The sequence below is a fragment of the Musa acuminata genome, chromosome BXJ1-2, assembly GCF_036884655.1.
Source record: "Musa acuminata AAA Group cultivar baxijiao chromosome BXJ1-2, Cavendish_Baxijiao_AAA, whole genome shotgun sequence".
Classification (NCBI taxonomy): Eukaryota; Viridiplantae; Streptophyta; class Magnoliopsida; order Zingiberales; family Musaceae; genus Musa; species Musa acuminata.
The window spans coordinates 18,841,570-18,863,198 of record NC_088328.1 but is presented as its reverse complement, the minus strand read 5'-3'; the positions used below and the strand labels follow the sequence as shown (position 1 = coordinate 18,863,198).

The 21,629-nt window shown below is 37.6% G+C and overlaps 3 protein-coding genes across 3 annotated transcripts; all 3 read left to right on the top strand.

Moving 5' to 3' along the window:
- Positions 1-228: 228 nt before the first annotated feature.
- LOC135596726 (WD repeat-containing protein VIP3-like) lies at positions 229-4,054 on the top strand. Its single transcript, XM_065088829.1, has 2 exons — positions 229-741; positions 3,208-4,054. Exons 1-2 carry the CDS (start codon positions 400-402, stop codon positions 3,829-3,831), a joined length of 966 nt encoding a protein of 321 aa, XP_064944901.1. The 5' UTR covers positions 229-399; the 3' UTR covers positions 3,832-4,054.
- Positions 4,055-8,630: 4,576 nt separating this feature from the next.
- On the top strand, positions 8,631-15,258 carry LOC135596722 (T-complex protein 1 subunit beta). The gene is made up of 11 exons (XM_065088819.1): positions 8,631-8,828; positions 8,929-8,985; positions 9,838-9,903; positions 9,992-10,103; positions 10,265-10,393; positions 11,310-11,381; positions 11,634-11,749; positions 12,894-12,970; positions 13,913-14,398; positions 14,537-14,852; positions 14,945-15,258. The coding sequence occupies exons 1-11, from the start codon at positions 8,823-8,825 to the stop codon at positions 15,089-15,091; spliced, it is 1,584 nt and encodes a 527-aa protein (XP_064944891.1). The 5' UTR covers positions 8,631-8,822; the 3' UTR covers positions 15,092-15,258.
- Positions 15,259-15,816: 558 nt separating this feature from the next.
- On the top strand, positions 15,817-21,201 carry LOC103969395 (alkaline/neutral invertase A, mitochondrial). The gene is made up of 6 exons (XM_009382913.3): positions 15,817-17,214; positions 17,900-18,065; positions 18,156-18,367; positions 19,499-19,992; positions 20,369-20,417; positions 20,501-21,201. The coding sequence occupies exons 1-6, from the start codon at positions 16,537-16,539 to the stop codon at positions 20,825-20,827; spliced, it is 1,926 nt and encodes a 641-aa protein (XP_009381188.2). The 5' UTR covers positions 15,817-16,536; the 3' UTR covers positions 20,828-21,201.
- The last annotated feature ends 428 nt before the right edge of the window (positions 21,202-21,629 follow it).

Here is a 21,629-nt window from a genome sequence, read left to right as displayed (position 1 = left end):
ATATATATATATATATATATATATATATATATATATATATATATATATATATATATATATATATATATAAGCGAATTTGAATTTAAGTAAACATAAATACATAAAAATATTTAAAATATTCTAAATCATACATATTTTTGTAATTGGTGATATCCGTGTTTGGTGTTCTGACTTGGATACAGGATTTGGGTAGCTTTATGCCCTCCTTGAGGCGGGGTTTAGAAAGCGGTGGGTTTCTTGGCGGTGTTTTGTTAGCGGTGCTCCAATAGAGAATCTAGGGCTTCCTTCCCTCTTCCGGAGCCAAATCTAGCGTTTCCTTTGGAGGAGAAGAGACCCGATCTTGGGGCGTTCTCTCTCCGGCTCGGTTCGCTTCGTTTTGTTGTCCTTTGTGGCGGTTAGATGAAGTTAGCGGGGCTGAAATCCGTGGAGAACGCCCATGACGAATCGATATGGGCAGCGGCGTGGGTTCCGGCGACGGAGGCCAGACCAGCGCTCCTCCTGACCGGGTCCCTAGATGAAACCGTGCGGCTGTGGCGACCGGACGAACTCACCCCTGTGGCGCCGCCCTCCAAGGGTCACGCCCTTGGGGTGGTCTCCGTCGCAGCCCACCCTTCCGGCGGGGTGGCGGCCTCCTCCTCCCTCGATAGCTTTATACGCGTTTTTGACATCGACTCTAATGCATCCATTGCCACCCTCGAGGCGCCTCCATCTGAAGTTTGGAGCATGCAGTTTGATCCAAAGGTGAGGCCCTTATGTGGTTTGGTTATGCTTTAAAAAGCCTAGATTTTCGTTGCTTTTTTGTGCTATCTTTGCCATTCTCTGTTCATTTCTGGTGCTAGTGATTTAAGCGACTTCGAAGAAAAGGGTAAAAATCATGTTTTGGCTGTACTTGAAGAAGAGATACTATGTAAAACCATGTGCTTCAGTTGTTGTAAGTCTCGGTTATTTGGCTTTGCAACAACTGATGTCGTTGACTGTCGTGCGCCTGTGTATCTCTTAAGGTAGGTGACTACTGGACTATGTTATGACTCGCATGGATATGGTTCCTCCCTTCTTTTTCATACATCAGTAGTTTGCATGTGCTATGTGTATGTGGTAATCAAGAAGATACTTCTTTAGGTACCAACATATATACCGTAGAATCCTGATGAGGTTAGAAACATACTGTCTTAATGATTCTAGCCTCAGCTTTATTTTCTGAGAAACCGTGTTTCATATTTAACAGTCTATTGCATGTATCTACTCTGCTTTAGTTTTAGATCAGAATATGTTTCTATGTTTTTATAACAATATATGTGAGTAAAGCTGTCTCCATTGTATCTTGTTTCTTCTTAAAGTTTAGTTTTTTTTCTGGCATTTATCTACTAAAGTTGATGAAGAAATGTTACATAAAAGTCAATATTGGGACATCATATTTGATGTTGGATGAGGCAATATTAGAATAGCTAAAAAGTGATGACCTAATTTAATAAGGATATCTTTGTTGGATTTTTCTGCTAAGTTAATGATTAATTATTGAACCAATTCGGATTCCAGTTTGAAGCAATATTTCTGCTTAAAAACTTTTTGCCTTGGTCATCCCTTTCAAGTACAACACTTGTTTAAGTTGGAATTTCTCAATTTTCATAAGAAATTTATGGTATGAAGATGGAACTGATTGCATCTAGTTGTTGGCCATTATAGGTCTGGTGTCAGAGTGGGTAACCCATGAAAATTGGAAATTGTATTTGGAGTTAAAACAATCTCGAAAGGATATTTGCCTTACATCTTACAGTGAGACTTTTCTAGAATGTTTAGAGAAACAATGCTGTATTAATAAATGGTGTTGTATGCTTTCCTCATAAAGGCTCTTGTCATGTGTATCTGATGACTCTGTTGCCTTATATTGGAGGCATAATAGTCTGTAACTGTTGCATTACCACAAAAGGAAAGGGATATGTGACTCTTCTGGTGCATACTTGAGGAATTTATGTGTTACCTTGTATTGAAGGAATATAGTTGCATTATTACAAAAGGAAAGTGATGCACTTAATAGTTTTCGCATGACATTTGATAAATGCAGGCTTACATGTGAAAGTTAAACATGGTAAGATGTGTAATGAATCAAATATCATTAAATGTATGATCGATGTTGCAATACGGCGATGTCACCAAGGTTCTTTAACAAGTTAGGCGAGTCCCTTTCATCACATAGGCTGCATCTACTTCAGTATTTGAATAATTTCATGAGGTTTGGACTCACCTCAAACGTGAAGCTGAAGGCCTCTAACTTTTATGATCCTTTATGGTAGCGTTACCAGTTTATTCGAAAGCACCTAATTTACATAATAACAGAAGGCCTTTTCTTTTGCAATGAAAGAACATCCTTGTGATCGAGTAGTCTGTTATGTCATGATATATAATTAACCTGTTGGATACTGTTCATGCATCTTGCTGTGGACTCTCATACATACATACATACATACATTTGAGGTGGGGTTTTCATGTGTAAATTAGTTTGGAATTTATCCATAGATTTAAGTTTGCAAGCTGAAGCATCCTTAGTAGGCTTGTAGTTGTTATTATCATCACCAATCCAGTAAGTGTTTCCCCCTCAAATATTGGTTTAGGCTATAGATCTCTCTAACTAATTTGATTTGAGAATTAATATCCATATCCATATCCTTGCCACTATTTATATTATGTGCAAGAGGATTTTGAACCAATTTAAGCTTAAACAACTGAGATCATCTCTATAATTTTTTTCCTAGATATGTAGAAAGAACTAAATGGTTAATTTTTTTAATGTATTTTATGCATCTACCACATACAAAGACCGGAGGAACTATATGTATTCTATAAAGTTAGCCAAGTTAAACCAGTATCTACATGTTTCTACGAGACATTTACAATTAGAAAATCATATGTTTTTATTTTGTTTGTACAACTCAACGTGGCCAAAGCTCAAGTCCATCAAAATACTTTCACATCATTTTATTCTTGAGAAATCAAAATGTATAGCTTAGGTTGGAACCTTCTTCATTGCAAGTCATTTAGGAAATATATTTGTGGTCAAAAGTGTACATTTTGGAAATAACTTTATTTGTTTGTTATTGGTTGTCGTTGAAGATGTTGACCTGATAAATTTTGGCCATGAAGTCTTGCACATATCTATGATAATAAAGGTTGCACTTGAATTATCTCACAAAAAAAATCCCTTTTATTTAGGGCACCATTCTGGCAGTTGCTGGTGGTGGCAGTGCTTCAGTTAAGCTGTGGGACACCTCCTCGTGGCAACTTGTTTGCAGCCTTCCGGTTCCACGCCCAGAAGGTGCCCGACCTGATAAGACTGGCAGCGGCAAATTTGTTCTTTCTGTTGCATGGAGTCCAGATGGTAAAAAGTTAGCTTGCGGATCTATGGATGGGACAATTGCTGTGTTTGATGTTGCACGTTCTAAGTTCCTCCACCACCTTGATGGTCATTACATGCCTGTGAGGTCGATGGTCTTCTCCCCTGTGGATCCTCGTGTCCTATTTACTGCTTGTGATGATACTCACGTACACATGTATGATGCGGAGGGAAAGAGCCTGGTTGGTGCAATGTCGGGACACACAAGCTGGGTGCTGAGTGTGGATGCCAGTCTGGATGGTGCAGCGATAGCAACAGGATCCAGTGATCGAACAGTTAAACTTTGGGATCTCAGCATGAGGACTGCAGTGCAGACTATGACAAACCACTCTGACCAGGTGTGGAGTGTAGCATTTCGACCTCCTGGAGGAACAGGATTACGTGTAGGGAGGCTAGCGAGTGTATCTGATGACAAGAGCATATCATTGTATGATTACTCATAATCTAGCAAATGTCAAACAATAATGAGCGTATTAATTAGAGACGAACTGTTAGGTGTTGTTTCCTGTTGTAGTTGATTTGCCTATTATTTTTTTCTTTGGAAATTTGACACCATAACATGGTAAGTGAGAGTACCTCAGTTTGTACCATTGTCATGTTTGTACCCCAATTATCACTTTTTGTACTGCATGTTGTTTAACTGTTGTAGACCGTGTTACCCCTTTATGACTTCTTTTTGTTGTCCTATTACTGGTTACCCTTGACAGAATTTGCAGGCTTTTTTTTTCTTTGCCATCTTGGTGGTGACTTTTTTCGTCTAAATCTTGCTAATTATGCTAACATATATGTCTGCATTTGCTTCTAAGCCCTTTGATTCAGCTTTGTTTGGTAGACTGAATCAAATGTTGGGCTTGAAACATTATATATTTGCACCTGATAGTGTTCGACGAGTTTTTTAGGAGTAATGTTGACATTTGAATAACTCTTCCTGAGCTGCAGTTAACATGGCTTGTTTCTGGAAATGTGATCAGTTTTAGTTGCCAAAGCTGCACTTTGTATTCATCAAAGTGCTGCTAAATATGTTCTTCTGATGGATGAAATATCAAAACCCTAATGATCTGTGTGCTGTCCATTTCACTGCCTGATTTCTTGAATCTGCAGTTATTTGGAAGAGTATATCAAGTGGTTTTCCTAGAATCTCTTCTGGTTAATAATCTTCTTTACAGCTTGCAGGATTGATGACATAAATTGTTATAGCTCGTCAAGGTAAGACTTGTCCATCATAATTGATAATTAGATTCTGCAAAAAGTATGGAAGATAAGCTGTGTTCATTGATGTCTCCAGGAAGGCAATTTGAACCGAGTATTCTCTCAGGTGCAAATTCCAGAAATCCCCTTGTTGAAGATGGATGAGAGTACCAGGAAATGGTTTCCAGAAATCCACAACAGAAACTGGAATGAGTTATGCCTGTGAGATATGATTGCAAAGTTTCTTTTATTAGTTTTATTATCATCATACTAGTGTTGATATTGTTATTGGTGTATCATGCAATGCATGCATCACATAGCAGGTTTCAGGAACCTTTGTCACAGAGACAGCAGCTATTACTTGGGTGCTCTCAAGTTAGCAATGGATCTTGTTTAAGTTTTATCCTTAAGTACTTAACAAAATTGTTGCTTCGATCATTCATGTAAAGGATTTTGAATTGGTTTACGGTAAGAAATTTAAGTGGCATTTTTAGGCATTTTCTCGAATCAATTCCCTAATATTAACTTTTTACCGAGTGGTTTCCCATATTAGGCATTTTATCGTTGTTTTTTCCCATAATGAATAATTTGATCATTGATGTTATTCAAAAATATTTTAATTTTGATGATTAATTATCATAATTTTTTAATAAAAATAAAAAAATAGTACTAATCATCATAGTATTATTAGTATTTTTTTTAGAAAATTATGAGAATTAATTATCATGTTTTTGAATAGTATATGTGATCAAGTTATCTTAGTAAAGATTGAGAATACTTTCATCCAAGTTGAAAAAAATATTCCATGGTAAAAATGAACATGAGAGCATCTTCTAATAAAAAAGTCAATATAATGATTTTTTTTTATAAAGTATCTTTTTCTTTTCTTTTCTTATGGGTCAATCTTAATATGTCACATATCAAAGAAATGTAATATGGAATAGCTTAATGTGAGGATTAAAATTAAATATCGTACATTAAAAAAAATAATGATACGTATCTTATAGAATATCTAGTCACGAAGCACATCTATCGTCATATATCATCATATAATTTTAAGTATGAAAGAAACTAGATTTATCTTCTCTCTTTCTACTTTCTATAGGATCAATCGATGGACTAAGGATCCATATTTTCTGTCATAGGTCAACCCACGTATACACCACTGAGTATTCTTGCTGAACTCTTCGAGGACAGATAGGTATACTACATTGTAGTACTTCAGAAATAACAATAATTTTCATGCAAATGATTTCTTTGGACTCGTTAACAGCCACTCTTTCCTGGTGAGAAATAATCTCTAGGCTTCTTCAGCATTCTCCAAACTTGAGGAGCACTGCTGTGAGTGAGTATATCAAATGCATTCTTTTAACCAAGGGCATTTAATCTCTATCCACATAAGAACTTGGGTTGCCCTCATAAATTGCTGCTGTGAGCTTCGAGATCCAACCACTGGATTACCAAATGCTTCTTGTCTACCACTGGATCGGGATGACACCACCGTATAACTGGACCTTCGATACTGCATCTAAATCATGTTTGTTTGTCGGCAATGCATGATCATGGTCGACGGAGTCGAAGGGAGTTCTGATGGAGATCGTAGCCAAGCTGATTCGGGAGCATAGCAAGACAAATATGTGCCTTCTTAGGACTGTGATTCGGTTGATCAGGTGACTGGGAAAGAGGCCATGCGTATCTATCTATGTGGATTGAAAGAAAGATACTCACCACTTTAAATTCGAAGTATGTTGTGAGTGTAATCCATCTCTTTAATCTTTCTTCTGTGGTTGTCGGAATCGCGATTACCATCCTTGCTGTATTATCATTTTCTGAAAGGCCTATTGTCGGATGCTAAATATGGCTCGGCGTCTCTGTTGATAATTCCTGCAACAGTGTTAGATGTTTCCTGAAATGTTAGGATCTGTATGGAAGAAATAGATTAACAAGAAGGCTCAAATCTGTGTTATTGTTGACTTGGATTTCGGTCCAGGATATAACAAGGATTTCATTGCTACAGATTATTTAACCCTTTTTTTGGGATGTGTCATGATAATCTCGAGCATCATGTTTTTTAGATGAATTTAATTTGAAAGAGTAGGAAATAAGAATAGATAGAATTGATAATAATTTTGTTATGATAGAAAATGATTAACCATATTGAATTAATTATTTGGATATACTAAGTCTAGTTTCAAATAAAATAAGTTTTTATAAGTATTAAGGTTTTGGGTTAATATGGTTTTAGTTATTGATCACTTAATCTCTTATGATTTACTCAAGTTCAAATTAATCCTTATATTTTTAAAAACATAACATATAGGCTCCTCTCCTCAAATTTGAGTACATATAGTTTTTACGAAGGACCACTTAAATCCTTATGATTTACTCGTACCTAAAGTAACCCATATGTTTTTAAAATCATAGCATATAAGTTCCTCCTGTTAAGTCTGAGTTAATATATGTTAGAATGTGCTTACATGACATGCTAACTCAAAATAAACCAATAATATAATGACAAGTGTAATTTAAGTCTAAAAAAGATTAAAAATTATCTTGTAGAGGAAGAGGAAGCAGCGGATGCCGTAGCAATGGACGAAGGTGGAGAGGTAGAGGTAAGAGAGGTCGGAGGCAGAAGTGAGAGAGAGGTGAACTACCACGTCGTATGTGTGGTGGGTGAGGGCATAGGAGAGGACGAAGTGGGAGGTGGTGTTGACCACTGTGTGCATAGCGTCGGACCAATCGACGCACATCCAATTGAGGCAAGATTGGAAGCTCTTGAGCTTATCATTAGCACCGGAGAGGCTACATGCGTACGATAGCCTTTCAAGCAGCAACGGCTAGGTACTGCTATTGGTGGTCGCTTCCACGACGATGCCACCTTCCATCATTGATGATAGTCTCAATTTTTTAAAAATTAAATTATATATGTTATTATATTAATAATTTATTATGAGTTAGTATGTCATGTAAGCAGATTCTAACGTTTGTTAACTCAGACTTAACGGGAGAGACTTATATGCTATATTTTTAAAAATATGAGGTTTATTTTAGACATGAATAAACTATAATATCTTGAGTGATCCATAATCAAAACCATAGAAGATAAAATAGACATTAATTATTTTTTAAACTTAAATTATATATATAATTATATTAATAGTTTATTGTTAGTCAACATATTTTGTTAAACTTGATGGGAGAAACTTATATGCTATGTTTATTAAAATTTATGAGTTATTTTAGATACAAGTAAATAATAATAGCTTAAGTGATCTATGATTAAAATTACGGGGCTAAAATAAACCTTAACCCTAAGGTTTTTACTAAAAGGTTATAGGTAATTTAGTATAGAGCGAGTCCCTTGTTTTGTAGAATCTAAGTGATCAGTTGGAACAAAAATTTCGACAAGGATTTAAACTCCAAATCTTTCAAGATATTAAAAACAACATATATATAAATCTAATTTCCAAAGGATCAAATTTTACTCATATAATAAGAATTTAGTAAAAAATATTATAGTTAAAACAAAAACAATTTTATGGTTGAAGGAGGTTGATATAATTTTCAAGAACAAATATGTTCAAAATACTCATAATTAAGATAAAATTAAGGATAAAAATAACTGTAGAACGAGATTAGAACACTTATCTTAAAATAATTTGATCTCGAATAAAAAAATTAATCCAAAAATCCTAAGCCAAATCAAGTATCGATGGACGTGACAGTCTTTTTACATTGACAGATTCTCTTCATCTCATTGCCAAGGTCAATGGTGTTGATGGATCCAATTCGATCCAATTCAATCTGGTTTTATCGGATCGAATGACGATTATGATCCAGCGATCCAAATAATTTTCTTTTACCTATCTGATTCTATTATATAACTTACATACGTATGTATATATTTGTTGCTCGGATTTTTCATTTATCGGATCGGATTCGAATCGACCGCCATCCGATCCGTTTGCAGCCATATAAATGTGCTGACGACGCCATTTTAAAGGGCCGCCTTTTGGGGTTCGGCCTATTAAGTTTGTGGATCTTTCTTGGGCTCATATTGGCCCTCGTAGTCTCGACTTTTCTCGAATCCCGCTCGGCAAAGTTTTAGGGTTTTGGTTTCTTAGAGAAGCCGCAGCGACGGAAGCGCCAGTGCTCCCGCAGTCGCTCACCCCGATCGCTTTGCTCGACGTAGGTGATTTCTAGTTTTATCTACTGCAAGCTCTAATAGATCCATCGGCCTTGTGAAATGGCGGTATGTTGAGTCGTTTCGATGAGTTCTCTTGGTAGGTTCTGTAACAATTTTTGATGACAGAGCTTTGCCTTGACCTTCTTTTGATTCTTTTGGTGTTTAGGCTGCGCGGCTTCTTAAGGATGAAGCTACCGAGGAGAAAGGAGATCGGGCGAGGATGGTATGTAGTCTTTTTTTGATCCGTTTTAGATAATATGTTTACTTAGAGTAGTTTCTGTCGTTGGATCTAGCTTAATGGACAACATCGATCTTTTCTCTGACATTTTCTCTTACTCCAATGCACTTGACTTCGATCGTTACTTATAACTTTAAAGGAAAAAAAGAACAATTTTTTGTTGAAGGTCGAGAAGTTGGCGGTTACAAACAGTTGTTATGCATTGCGCTTCTTTTGTCTAGTCAACTGTATATATTAAGTTGAAAGACGGAGTTGACGAGTATAAAGATTTATTAGGTTGAATATTTAGGGTATGATATCCACTTATGCCAAAAATTCAAGCTGGTCAAACATGCGATGAATCTGAAACAACTAGTATTACATTATTCCCTTTTGCATGATGTAATTACATATGTTTAAGTGCTGAGGATTGAACCCTCATTTTGCTGCCATAGGTTATTTAAGGCTGCAGTGATATTGTCATGTGAAATAAGTAAACATTAAGATAGTGTTTATTTTTTCATCCATCCTATTAATTGTTAGAAGCTGGAAACCTAGTGATATTGGATTATCATATCGAATATCGATTATGGACATAGTGAGACAGGCAGTTGACTGAGTTTTAGGAGGATAACAATTGATCAGCAGTCTCAAGCTATAGCATATTTGAATTAATAATTAAATATCTAGGAAACAGGTAATTTCTGGTCAGAAGCATGGTCTCTTACAGACATTGATCTGGATTTTCTTATTCAGTTAGCTTCTTTTGTGTTATATGAATCTTACATATTAAGATATTCTTCCATACATATACGATGCTTTAAAAAGTTGATCTCATAGTTGAACTGTCTTTTGCAGGCATCGTTCATTGGTGCCATGGCAATTGCCGACTTGGTGAAGACAACTTTAGGGCCAAAAGGAATGGTAGGCCCTTCCATTGTTTAATTTCTGTAGCTGTTTGTTCAATCCTTGTTAATCAAATTAACCTGTGGTTTGCGGTGCTTAATGGTAGGACAAGATATTGCAATCAACTGGCCGAGGACGCAATGTTACTGTTACTAATGATGGTGCTACTATCTTGAAGTCACTTCACATTGACAATCCAGCTGCTAAGGTCCTTGTTGGTATCCTTTGCCAGGCTGTATTGTTTAGTTTCCTGTATTGCGTGCTATTGAATTCTTATTTTTTCAAATTTTCTCAATATCTAATTGACTTCTTTATTTAAAAGCTAATCATGATGTAGTGACTATTTTCAGAAAATGAAACTCCTTAACTTTAGAACTAGATATATCCAAGGTTCAAGATGATGAGGTCGGTGATGGGACAACATCGGTTGTTGTTTTGGCTGGAGAACTTCTGAGGGAGGCTGAAAAATTAGTCAATCAAAAAATTCATCCGATGACCATTATTTCAGGTCTACTTTTGTCTTCTTTATGTTAGATATTTATTTTGCTGTGGCACATCCTACTTATATTATAATGTGAAGATTGTCAAGTTTGAGTGTGATGTATTGTATTGTATGAAGCTGATGAGATATATCTTTCCAGTATTGATCTGTGCTTCTTTTCATGAATTTCTAGGCATGATTACCTGTATCGATTTTCTTTTGAGTAAATTATGATCCACATTATTTGTAACATGCTCTCTGTTTTTCGAGATAAGGATACGGCTTCCATCATATTGGTGGAAGCCTGATGTACTAGGCTGTTTGCTTTCTGTACATGTTTTTGCAAAATAAAATAATCCTATTTCTTACTCAAAATTTTGCAGAAGAATTCTACATTCAGTGACTTGCTATTCTGTTAAACCATGGGTGACACATAAGTGGGATAGTAGGTGGTATTTTGATGGTAAAGCTTATTTTTAAGGATCAAGGAGATTTATCCAATTATGAAGAATATATGAATCAGTGAGAGTAAGTGCCTCTAAAAAAAAGGTTGATATTTAATGGAGTTCTATGGGGTGGGGGGGTAGTGGGTAATGCCAACTAGGTCCATAAAGGAGGATTGGTATCTCTATTGAGGTTGGAATAATAGTTGATCTGGTTTTAACCACGAATTTGAGTGGATATCTTTGTAAACAAAATATGAGCAAAATATTTTGATTTTTGATCCTTTATATGTTTTACATGCTATAGATTTACATTTGTAGTGATATTGTGGTATCAGGAGTTTCATACTTTGAAATAAAATGATCCTTGCTCCATGTTCTCTTTCTTGTACACTTTCTTGATTAAAATATTTTGTGGTGGACAAAGATTAGCTAATGGAAGGGTTTATTTGTTTATTGAATTATTGTTATATTAGAGTTCTGTTTTCATGATCTTATAGGCTACAGAATGGCTGCTGAGTGTGCACGTAATGCTTTACTGCTGAAGGCTAAGGATAACAAACAGGATCCAGGTATCAGTTACTTTGAATGTGTAATTTGCCAGACTAAGACCAACCCTTCAAATAGTTATGCATAAGCTTATGCTCAAATTGACAATGTAACTTTTAATGGGAGCACACATAGCTATCTGAGGTGTTCTCATTATCTTTAGGTTGTTAATTTGTAACTTTTAGATTGAAGGATAAGTGAACCTGTTTCTATTTTCATATTATATTTATTCCTTCACATTTTTTTTATCATTATGTGCTATTTTCATGATGCAGATAAGTTTAAGTCAGATTTGATGAAAATTGCTATGACAACTTTAAGTTCAAAAATACTCTCCCAGGACAAGGAACATTTTGCTAAACTAGCAGTCGATGCTGTTTTGAGGCTTAAGGTATGTAGTAATCTTGTTTTCTACAATGATTATATTATTTCTTGTAAACAACATATTTTCAGTTGTGTCATTGTGTATTAACATTATTGAATATAGTTATTCTTCTGGATTTACTTTCTATTACACATTTTGACTTTGAGGTGCATTTTCTTTTCTCCCCTACTCTGTAAGACAGTTGTTCGAATTATGCAATGCCTCTATGTAAGAAATGTTTCTGTGGAAAGATCCACCTTGTTTATCATGTCTTGAGAAGTAATTTATTGTATGAGGATTTGCAGGGATAAAATGAAGAGATGATGAGCATCAATGGCATGCCTTTGCCATTGGCAATGAGATATTAACCATTAAAGGATTTATAAAAATAAGTATTTTTCAGGGATCTATATGACATCAATGGTTGTCAATTTTATAAGGTTGAAGAATACAAGGAACCTAAAAAAAAAAATTAGTTTGCTTATTGATCTTTCAAGTGTCAACTAATCACACATTTTCATGTGTTAAAATTGACTAAATAATTCAAATACAATATTTATTGACATTCAGATCAAGTAAAACTTGCTTGTTTTTGTGCTTTGAAATCAATTTAACCTTACAAGCATGATAATAATGGATATTAAATAAAAAAATTATACTTTTTGTTTGAGATTAGCTAATATCTTTGAAAAAAATACAATCATGCCATATTTTATTAACATATTTTTTATGTTTGGTATTATACACACAACCATATCTGTTGACCCTGCACAAATTGTATTTGCTTCATTTGCATGAATTTAATATATTTATTGTTACATTTGCATGTGGTGCAATATAGTTTATACTACTCATTAGTAGAGTATTGCTGTACTTCAAATTGTTGTTTTTAGTTTTAAGGAGTAAGATCTCATTACATATGTTCTTCCTATGTGTTCTTAATTATAAGAAAAACATGAAGAGAGTAAGGAGAAAAAAAGGTGATTTGAATAGTGATTTATTTGGTCAGTACCTGTTTAATAACGTTTTTTGTAAGCTTTGATGTGATGCTACATCTCTTGTAATGTTGTCTCTTTACTGAGGTAATCACTTTAAAGCTAATAAAAGGATTGTGAGATTCTGTTGCTAGTTAAACCTATTTTCTAAATTGTGTATTTTGCCAACTATTCAGGGCAGCACAAACTTGGAGTCTATCCAGATTATTAAGAAGGCTGGAGGTTCGCTTAAAGATTCATTTCTAGATGAAGGGTAGGCATTTCATTACATTTTTTAAAGATTTATTATTCATGGTGTGTGATCTGTAAATGCTTGTTCTTTTGACTCAAAGAATTCTACTTCTTTTCAAATGTGTAGTTGAGTTTTAATCATGGATAAATATTTCCTCCATTGTTTATGATTCCATGTATTTGTCATTATGATTATTAGTTTCTTATTGCATTTATACTTTACTCAAGTTAGACGTGGATACCTGGATATACAATTTTGGCAAAATTTGATGGACTACCCTTCATAAGTTCTTTTTTGGTTAAAGCTCAGTGGTGTTTCTGAGCGGAAAATTCAACTACACTGTTAGCAATAGGCATTTTGGCATGTTAAATTTATATATTACTGGTGAATGTGGTTCATTGTATGACCTTTGTTGTGAGATGATGTTAAAGAGTTATTTTTCTTGAAAATAGTTTGTGGTTTTGAGGGTGACTGTGTGGATGTTTATGTAGTTTAATATGGTTTTTTTAGGGTTATTCTTTCCCTGTGAGGTCATTGTCCTGTTAATGACTTCCTTAATATAGTTGCTATGACCAAATATTTCTCCTTGGTGATTCTTTACTACTCATTGAAGTCTTTGACACATTCCTTATTCTTGTCGAGATTGCAACTTTTTTATTTCACTTATTCAATTCTTGTTGCCTTTTATCATAATATATTGCTCTTAGGACTCTTAGAAACTGTGCTGGTTGGATTGTCACGATTTTGTGTTTTGTTGACATCATGGTCTAATGATTATGTTCAAAATAACTGATCTTTGTACTTGTAGGGCTGTTTTCGCAATGCAGTTTATGCTTGCATGTTTAAAGAATTTTGTTTTCTAGTATAAAGAAGCATTGTGAATCCCAAACCGGAGTTTAAGTGGTGAAACTTGAGACTTTGCTTTGTTTTCTTAATATCTGAAATCTTCGGTACCATGGGCAGGTTTATTCTTGACAAGAAAATAGGAATTGGTCAACCAAAACACATTGAAAATGCCAAGATTTTGGTGGCAAACACTGCTATGGATACTGACAAAGTCAAAATATATGGGGCTCGAGTTCGTGTTGATTCGATGGCTAAAGTTGCGGAGATCGAGGGGGCTGAAAAGGAGAAGATGAAACAAAAAGTGCAGAAAATCATAGCTCATGGCATCAACTGTTTTGTCAACAGGCAGCTGATTTATAACTTCCCTGAGGAACTCTTTGCAGATGCTGGTATTCTTGCCATTGAGCATGCTGACTTTGATGGAATTGAGCGGCTAGCCTTGGTGACTGGTGGTGAGATTGCATCAACTTTCGATAATCCGGAGTCTGTTAAGCTTGGACATTGCAAGCTGATTGAGGAGATAATGATTGGGGAGGACAAATTGATTCATTTTTCTGGTGTTGAGATGGGTCAGGCCTGTACCGTTGTTCTAAGAGGTGCAAGGTATGTCTTTGACACAATTTGACAGGCTTCAGTTTTGCTTTAGATTTGAGAGCGGTGTTGGTAGCTTTCACTTGATTTTTGGCTGATACTTACTATATGAAATCGATAATCACTTGATTTTTATATTATTATCTCTAGTTCCCATGTGCTGGATGAAGCAGAAAGGTCTTTGCACGATGCCCTCTGTGTGCTGTCTCAGACAGTGAATGATAGTAGGGTCTTGCTTGGGGGTGGATGGCCTGAGATGGTGATGGCTAAGGAGGTAGACGAACTTGCTCGTAAGACTCCAGGGAAGAAATCTCATGCCATTGAGGCTTTCTCGCGATCACTCCAAGCAATACCTACAATCATTGCTGACAATGCTGGTCTGGACAGTGCTGAGCTTATCTCTCAGCTTCGAGCTGAGCATCACAAGGACACAACTAACGCTGGAATTGACATCATATCTGGTGGTGTAAGTAGAACAGGATGGTGCATACTTGTTCTTGTGTGCTAAGCCAATGCTTAATTTCATTTTGAATCTCCCAAATCTGTTCTCTGACACAGGTTGGAGATATGGACAAGCTAGGGATATCAGAGGCCTTCAAGGTGAAGCAAGCTGTTCTTTTGTCGGCAACCGAGGCAGCTGAGATGATATTGAGGGTTGACGAGATTATCACTTGCGCTCCACGGAGAAGGGAAGATAGAATGTGATTTTGATACATCACCTCAACCTTGAGCATGCAACGACTCTTATCGTCGAGGGGTTTGCATGCAATGTTTTCTATGGGGATGAGTGCTTATGAACAATTGAGTTGATTTCTGTGCCCAACCGTGTGCTTTATCTATTTCTTGATCAAGTAAACTATTAAATTTGAACATTTGTTGTGCCAAAGGTCTGCAAAGTCTACATCATTATATGTTCTTCATCGCAAGGGTCTATCTATCGAGACTCACACTATGATCAAACTTGATATTGTACTTGTGCTATTTGCATTAGCCCAGGAGAAGCTGAGATGCCTGGTGGTTGTCCGATCAACAATGGTGGGCACAACCTGCAAGCAAAGACCGACTGCATTCGAGTAGAAACAGGTCAGCCTTAAAATCTCTTTATTCATGCTCTGATGAGTTGTCGAGTGACTTAGTGTTCTATCTAATTCTCTATCTCGACATCCCTGCCCTAACGCAATATGTTGCTTGGAGTCATAAGCGAAGAAGCTTAGAGTGCAAGTTTGGATCGTTCGTTCTTCCCAGGTAAGAAAGATTCTTGGAAGTTTCATTTGAACTTTCTCTGTCACTTCATTTTCTTGGATCTGTTCAATGGCAGGAACTCTCTTCCTATGTGCATCGTCCTTTTTCAGTTTGACGGACCCAAGTTTCTGGAAGAAAAACGAGTAGGTAATGATGACTTTTCGTATATATAATTTTATTTTATTTTATAGCATAGCTCAAGAGAAATTAGTGGCCTACTTTGATTCGAGTCAAAAACAAGCTTACGAGTCAAGCTTATCCGCCAACCGACGCATCCCTTTCGGCCGTGAAAAAGGTGCTACTATTCTTGGCCACGGCAGGTGTGTGAAAGGCTCCCTCTCCTCCTCTCCCACCACGTGGCGACAAGAGAATGGTCCTCGGACACTGGAGGCCACGAAAAAAGCGCACCCGGTTCATTGACGCGGTCGCTGCCCAAAGCCAATGGAAATGGAAAAAGAGCGCGACCCGTTGGTGCCACATCGCCACGTCAGAACCGACAAGCCTTATCCACAACCCACCCCGAGATCCTCTCCCTCCCCCCGCGCCGCAGCGTTTCCACGTCTCACGATTCATCGCCGTCGATAAATACTAGCGCGGTTGCTGACGGTGCCGTGGAGATCGGTGGTTCTTCCACATGTTTTAATTCTCTCGAGTCTTATTGATGTTGTTTATTTCTTTTTTGGTGTTTTTTCCCTGTCGTTGGCCACCCGTTTCCTTCGCCTTTCCTCACGCCCACCGCCCTATAAAGAAACTAACGCACGCCTCTCCTCTCCCAGCGTGCACTTCTCCGTTGCCTCATCTCGTTTCTTCTTCCTTTCTCCGCTTCGTTCATTTTCGCCTTAGATTGGTTCTTGTGAGGTTTCAGCTTTTAGTTTGTAGTGATTTGGTTTTGGTCCCTGGTCTGTGTCATGAATGCAACCGGCTCCATGGGGATCGCCGTCGCCGTAAGACCCTGCTGCCGTCTCCTTGTCGCCCAGCTCTTCCCGGAATGGCCCTGCCACCAACGCCGCGCCGCCGCCGCCGCCGCCTTCTTCTTCCCCAGATGCCCCCACGACCGCCGCCGCGCCCCCGCCCTCTCACTCGCCCCTCAGCGCCGATCCGCTGCGTCCTTGGTCCGCGCCGCCCTCGCCCCGGCGAGGGACGAGGCCGCGGTGTCCGACGCCCGCCGACTGTCCACCGCGGCCGGGCCCGTGCCTGGCGTCGATAGGGCCTTCGAGCGGATCTTCGTCCAGGGCCTCGCCGCCGTCGAGCCCCTCGTGATCGAGAGGGTGGCGGAGAAGGAGCGGATGCTCGTGGTGGAAGAAAAGAGGAAGGTTGAGGAGGTGGAGGAGGAGCAGAGAACGGAGGTGGCCAAGGCGCGGGAGGTTTCGGAGTCGGAGAAGGAGGCGTGGAGACTGTTGAAGAATGCGGTGGTGGAGTACTGTGGGAGCCCGGTGGGAACGGTGGCAGCCACTGATCCGGCCGCGGAGGCCCTCAATTACGATCAGGTCTTCATCCGCGACTTCGTGCCATCCGCCCTCGCCTTCCTCCTCAAGGGGGAGACAGAGATCGTCCGGAATTTTCTCCTCTACACCTTGCAGTTGCAGGTAAAACGGATCAAAATCCCCTTTTTTTTCCCCTTGGCATCTATTATTTTGTAGTAGATCTCTTTGGTAAAATTTATTTCGTTTCAATGATTTCTTTGTGGATTTAGACGATAACTCATCTTCATTTCTCTTGATAATTAATTGTATCACAAGTTGCTACTTCAGTTATGCAAAAATTTAGGGTTCATACTGTATCTTCAGATATCTTTCTCATTTTCCGACGTTGCATCTTGTGATTAAGGAAGGTTTAAAATGGAAAATCGGGATCAGATCAGACATTGCTACAAAGTTGAGTTTATTGAATTTTGGGGGATGGTTTTTTTTGGATGATTGTTGTTGGGTCTGTCGGAACATTTTGATTACTTGACCTGCCAATACCAACTGTCCTTATTGGTCTTAGTCTGTATTCCAGAATAAGTCAAAGTTATTCCAATTTCACATCCCTGAAAAGTCTAGTGAAACAGCAACATGACAATATGACAACAACCAGATGCTTCTACAATCAGCTTTGAAGCATAAAACTTGAAGACTGTTGCCTACACAAACTATCTTGTTTGTATGTGAATTTAAGACAATGCACTGAATGTTTCCTGGTTTCAGTTTAAGTTAATGAACTTAGATATCTCTGACAAGATTTGTCTGCATGATTTGAATTCAAACCTGAGTATGTTCTTTTGATATATAGAGTTGGGAAAAGACTGTGGATTGCTACAGCCCTGGACAAGGGCTGATGCCGGCAAGCTTTAAGGTCAGAAGTGTTCCTATGGATGTAAGTAAGGATGAAGTTGAGGAGATGCTGGACCCTGATTTTGGCGAATCAGCAATTGGACGTGTTGCGCCAGTAGATTCTGGTGAGCCTGTCGAACATTTCTGGAGTGGTACATTTCTGGAATAGTAGTAATTTCTTAAAGGCATTTAGATCTCATGGTCTTCTTTGACAGGTTTGTGGTGGATTATCTTGCTAAGAGCTTATGGAAAGATTACTGGGGACTATACATTACAGGAGAGAGTGGATGTGCAAACTGGCATCAAACTTATCCTGAATTTATGCTTATCTGATGGGTTTGACATGTTTCCTACTCTCCTTGTCACCGATGGCTCTTGCATGATAGATCGACGAATGGGCATTCATGGACATCCTCTTGAAATCCAAGTAAGTTAAGTTCTGATGCATTTTCTTTTTTAGCAAGTTTGGAGTAGCTTGCTTTCAGTTTGGCTATCAGATATTTCTTTTATTTCTGGTTCGTAAGAATTATTTTCACATGTGTATTGTTGTTTTGTTGTTGGGCTTGCAATTCATTGTGAATGGTATTCCTGAACCTATTGGCAGGTTTATTTAGAAAATAAATAAAACCTGTCATGTAGTACTCTTCAGTTAAAATGTCCAAGACAAGGTTTTGCTTTCTTAAAATGACACTATTAAATTAGCCATAGAACAAGTAATAGGGTGATTCTTATTCTTTTGTGCATTTAAATGTTATAAGAGAACCTTCTGACCAGCAAAACAATCAATGTTATAATGAGGAAGCTCATGGAAGAGTCCTTTCTCGTAAGGAGAAAACAGAGGATATGTGGCCATTTTTTATTATTTCTTTTTTGGGAACAATCATGAATCACAAAGCACATTTATGCCCTTGGGTAGCCCAAAAATAAAGTAAATCCTTCAACAAGATAATGTGGGATTGTCATGTCATTTTCCATACTTTCTATCAAACATTAGTTTACATTCAAATTTTAAAGTGAACAGAGTTTGTTGATTGCTGCAGTTGTAACCTACTTTTAAATTTGCCCACTTAAGATAACCAACAGTTTTAGTAGGAAAATAAACTTGCATTTGACCTGACTTAATTTCACAGAAGATCATCTTACGTTGCATGTATGGACAGAGTACAAATATGATCTAGAAGATAACTATTATATACTATGCCTTTAAACCAAGTTGACCATGATATATTTGTGCCAAACACAGCTAAATTAACTGTAATTATATCTTTGTCGGTTAAAACTAAGCTGAGTGTAAAATGAAACAGTGTTTATGAACATTTAATGTCAATTATGTACACAGCTCTGGAGTATTCTTTCTACTATGCATGACCAACTAGGGACTGCCAATGACTACCAACCTGAATCCGTGTTAGGTTTTAGTCAAACATCTTAGTTCTGCTTGTTTTCTGGGTAACTTGCATTCTGATATGTAGAAATTCTGAAGATTTAATGAGTGAGATTGCTTGATATGATCAAATTATTATTTATATACATGTGCTTGACAATTTATAGTATACAGGCTTTGTTCTACTGTGCTTTGCGTTGCTCACGTGAAATGATTGCCGTCAATGATGGATCAAAGAGCCTGCTGCGTGCTATTAATAACAGACTCAGTGCCCTATCATTCCACATCAGAGAGTATTATTGGGTGGATATGAAGAAGATCAATGAGATTTATCGTTATAAGACAGAAGAATATTCCCAAGATGCGATTAACAAATTCAACATCTATCCTGAGCAAATCCCTGGTTGGCTAGTGGATTGGGTTCCTGAAAAAGGTGGTTACTTTATTGGGAATCTTCAGCCAGCCCACATGGATTTTAGGTTCTTCTCGCTGGGTAATTTATGGGCTATTGTCTCATCTTTGGCCACTCCAAGACAAGCTGAGGGCATTCTCGATCTTATTGAAGAAAAATGGGATGACCTTGTTGGGAATATGCCACTGAAGATATGTTATCCTGCTTTAGAGTACGAAGAATGGCGCATAATTACAGGGAGTGATCCAAAGAATACGTAAGTTCTTAACCCAGTATGACCTTTTTAGTATTCTGTGATTTTGAAACTATATGCCCCTCTATATTGATCAGTGTGAACAGTATTTTGTGAAACATACGAACAAGCTGAAGCTTTTTATGAATTTTTTGGTTAATAGTTCTTACTCAGGGCTTTATTGAAATGTATGTTGAAATACAAGTACACAAATTATATTATGGAACTTAATATCAATATGCTTCATTGTTAGGACTTCTTTTGGGAGATAGAAAATCTAGGATGTAGTTGTGAGTTAAACTGTCATACTATTTCCTTTTCTATCAGCGAAGAAAACATATTTTTATATACAGGTTTTCTTTCTTTTTTTTTTTCCTAACAATAATGTTGAATTTTGCAGGCCCTGGTCATATCATAATGGTGGATCATGGCCTACTTTGCTGTGGCAGGTACGGAAGTTTTACGATGAGCACTATGTATCTTCTATTTCCTCGAGCATTTTACTAAATGCTTTGTTTGTTTGATATTCTAGTTCACGTCGGCTTGCATCAAAATGGGCAGGCCTGAATTGGCCCGAAAGGCAATTACCATAGCTGAGAACCGACTTTCAAACGACAAGTGGCCTGAATACTATGACACTCCGACTGGCAGATTTATCGGAAAGCAATCGCGGCTTTATCAAACATGGACAATCGCTGGGTTCCTGGCTTCAAAATTGCTGTTGGAGAATCCAGAAATGGCTTCCATATTGACATTCGAGGAAGATCTTGAGCTTCTGGAGGGCTGTGCCTGCAACCTGATCAAGAGTCCTCGGACCCAATGCTCCCGCCGTGCTGCCAAGTCGCATGTCCTTCATTGACTATATCAACATATCTTTTTTCATTTTTTTCTTGATGGTTATATTATGTATAGTAGAAAGAAATCACACATGGAAGGGATCCACCTCCATACTTGAAGAGAGAGAATGGAGCCCCTTCCTGTCTAGCTAAAGATGAAATTTGTTTGCCCAGTGGTCTCATGATGCAATGCTCATTGTTTTTGTTGAGCTACCATCCATGGTGACTGTGTGGGCTTGATGATGCCCAATGCTGGGCTTCAAGTGATGTGTATATGTTGACGACACATTGATTACCAGTAACCTCTGTACCCGGATTAAGTTTATACGACTGTCTGTCGTGAATTGTATTCCAAAGTTTAGTTGGTGTTGTTATTAATTTTAGTTTCAACTTGAAATTTGTTGTTGTGATTGGTTTTATTTGGAGCTTGAAATGCTTATACCCCCTAGTTGAGCACTTGTAATCCCTTGCATTATGGACATGGTTTTGTTGCCTCCACAACAACAAGATGGTGACTTGCCTCATGAAAGCTCATCTCTAGCCTCCACTTTATGATGACATACATTTTTTTCTTTTTTTTTGGAATGTAAAACTCTCTATTACTTGAAGAAAATCTAATACAACCTTCCTCCTAAAGATTGGAACTTAAAATAGAGATTGAGGTCAAATCCTCGGACCGCTGGTACCCACCATGTTTGACTGTCGACTTTTATGTGATGAGAATAACATACCATGTTTGACTATCGACTTTTATGTGATGAGAATAACAAACTTCCATGGTCCCTTCTCGATACACATGTTAGACTTTTGAAGGATGACATTCTT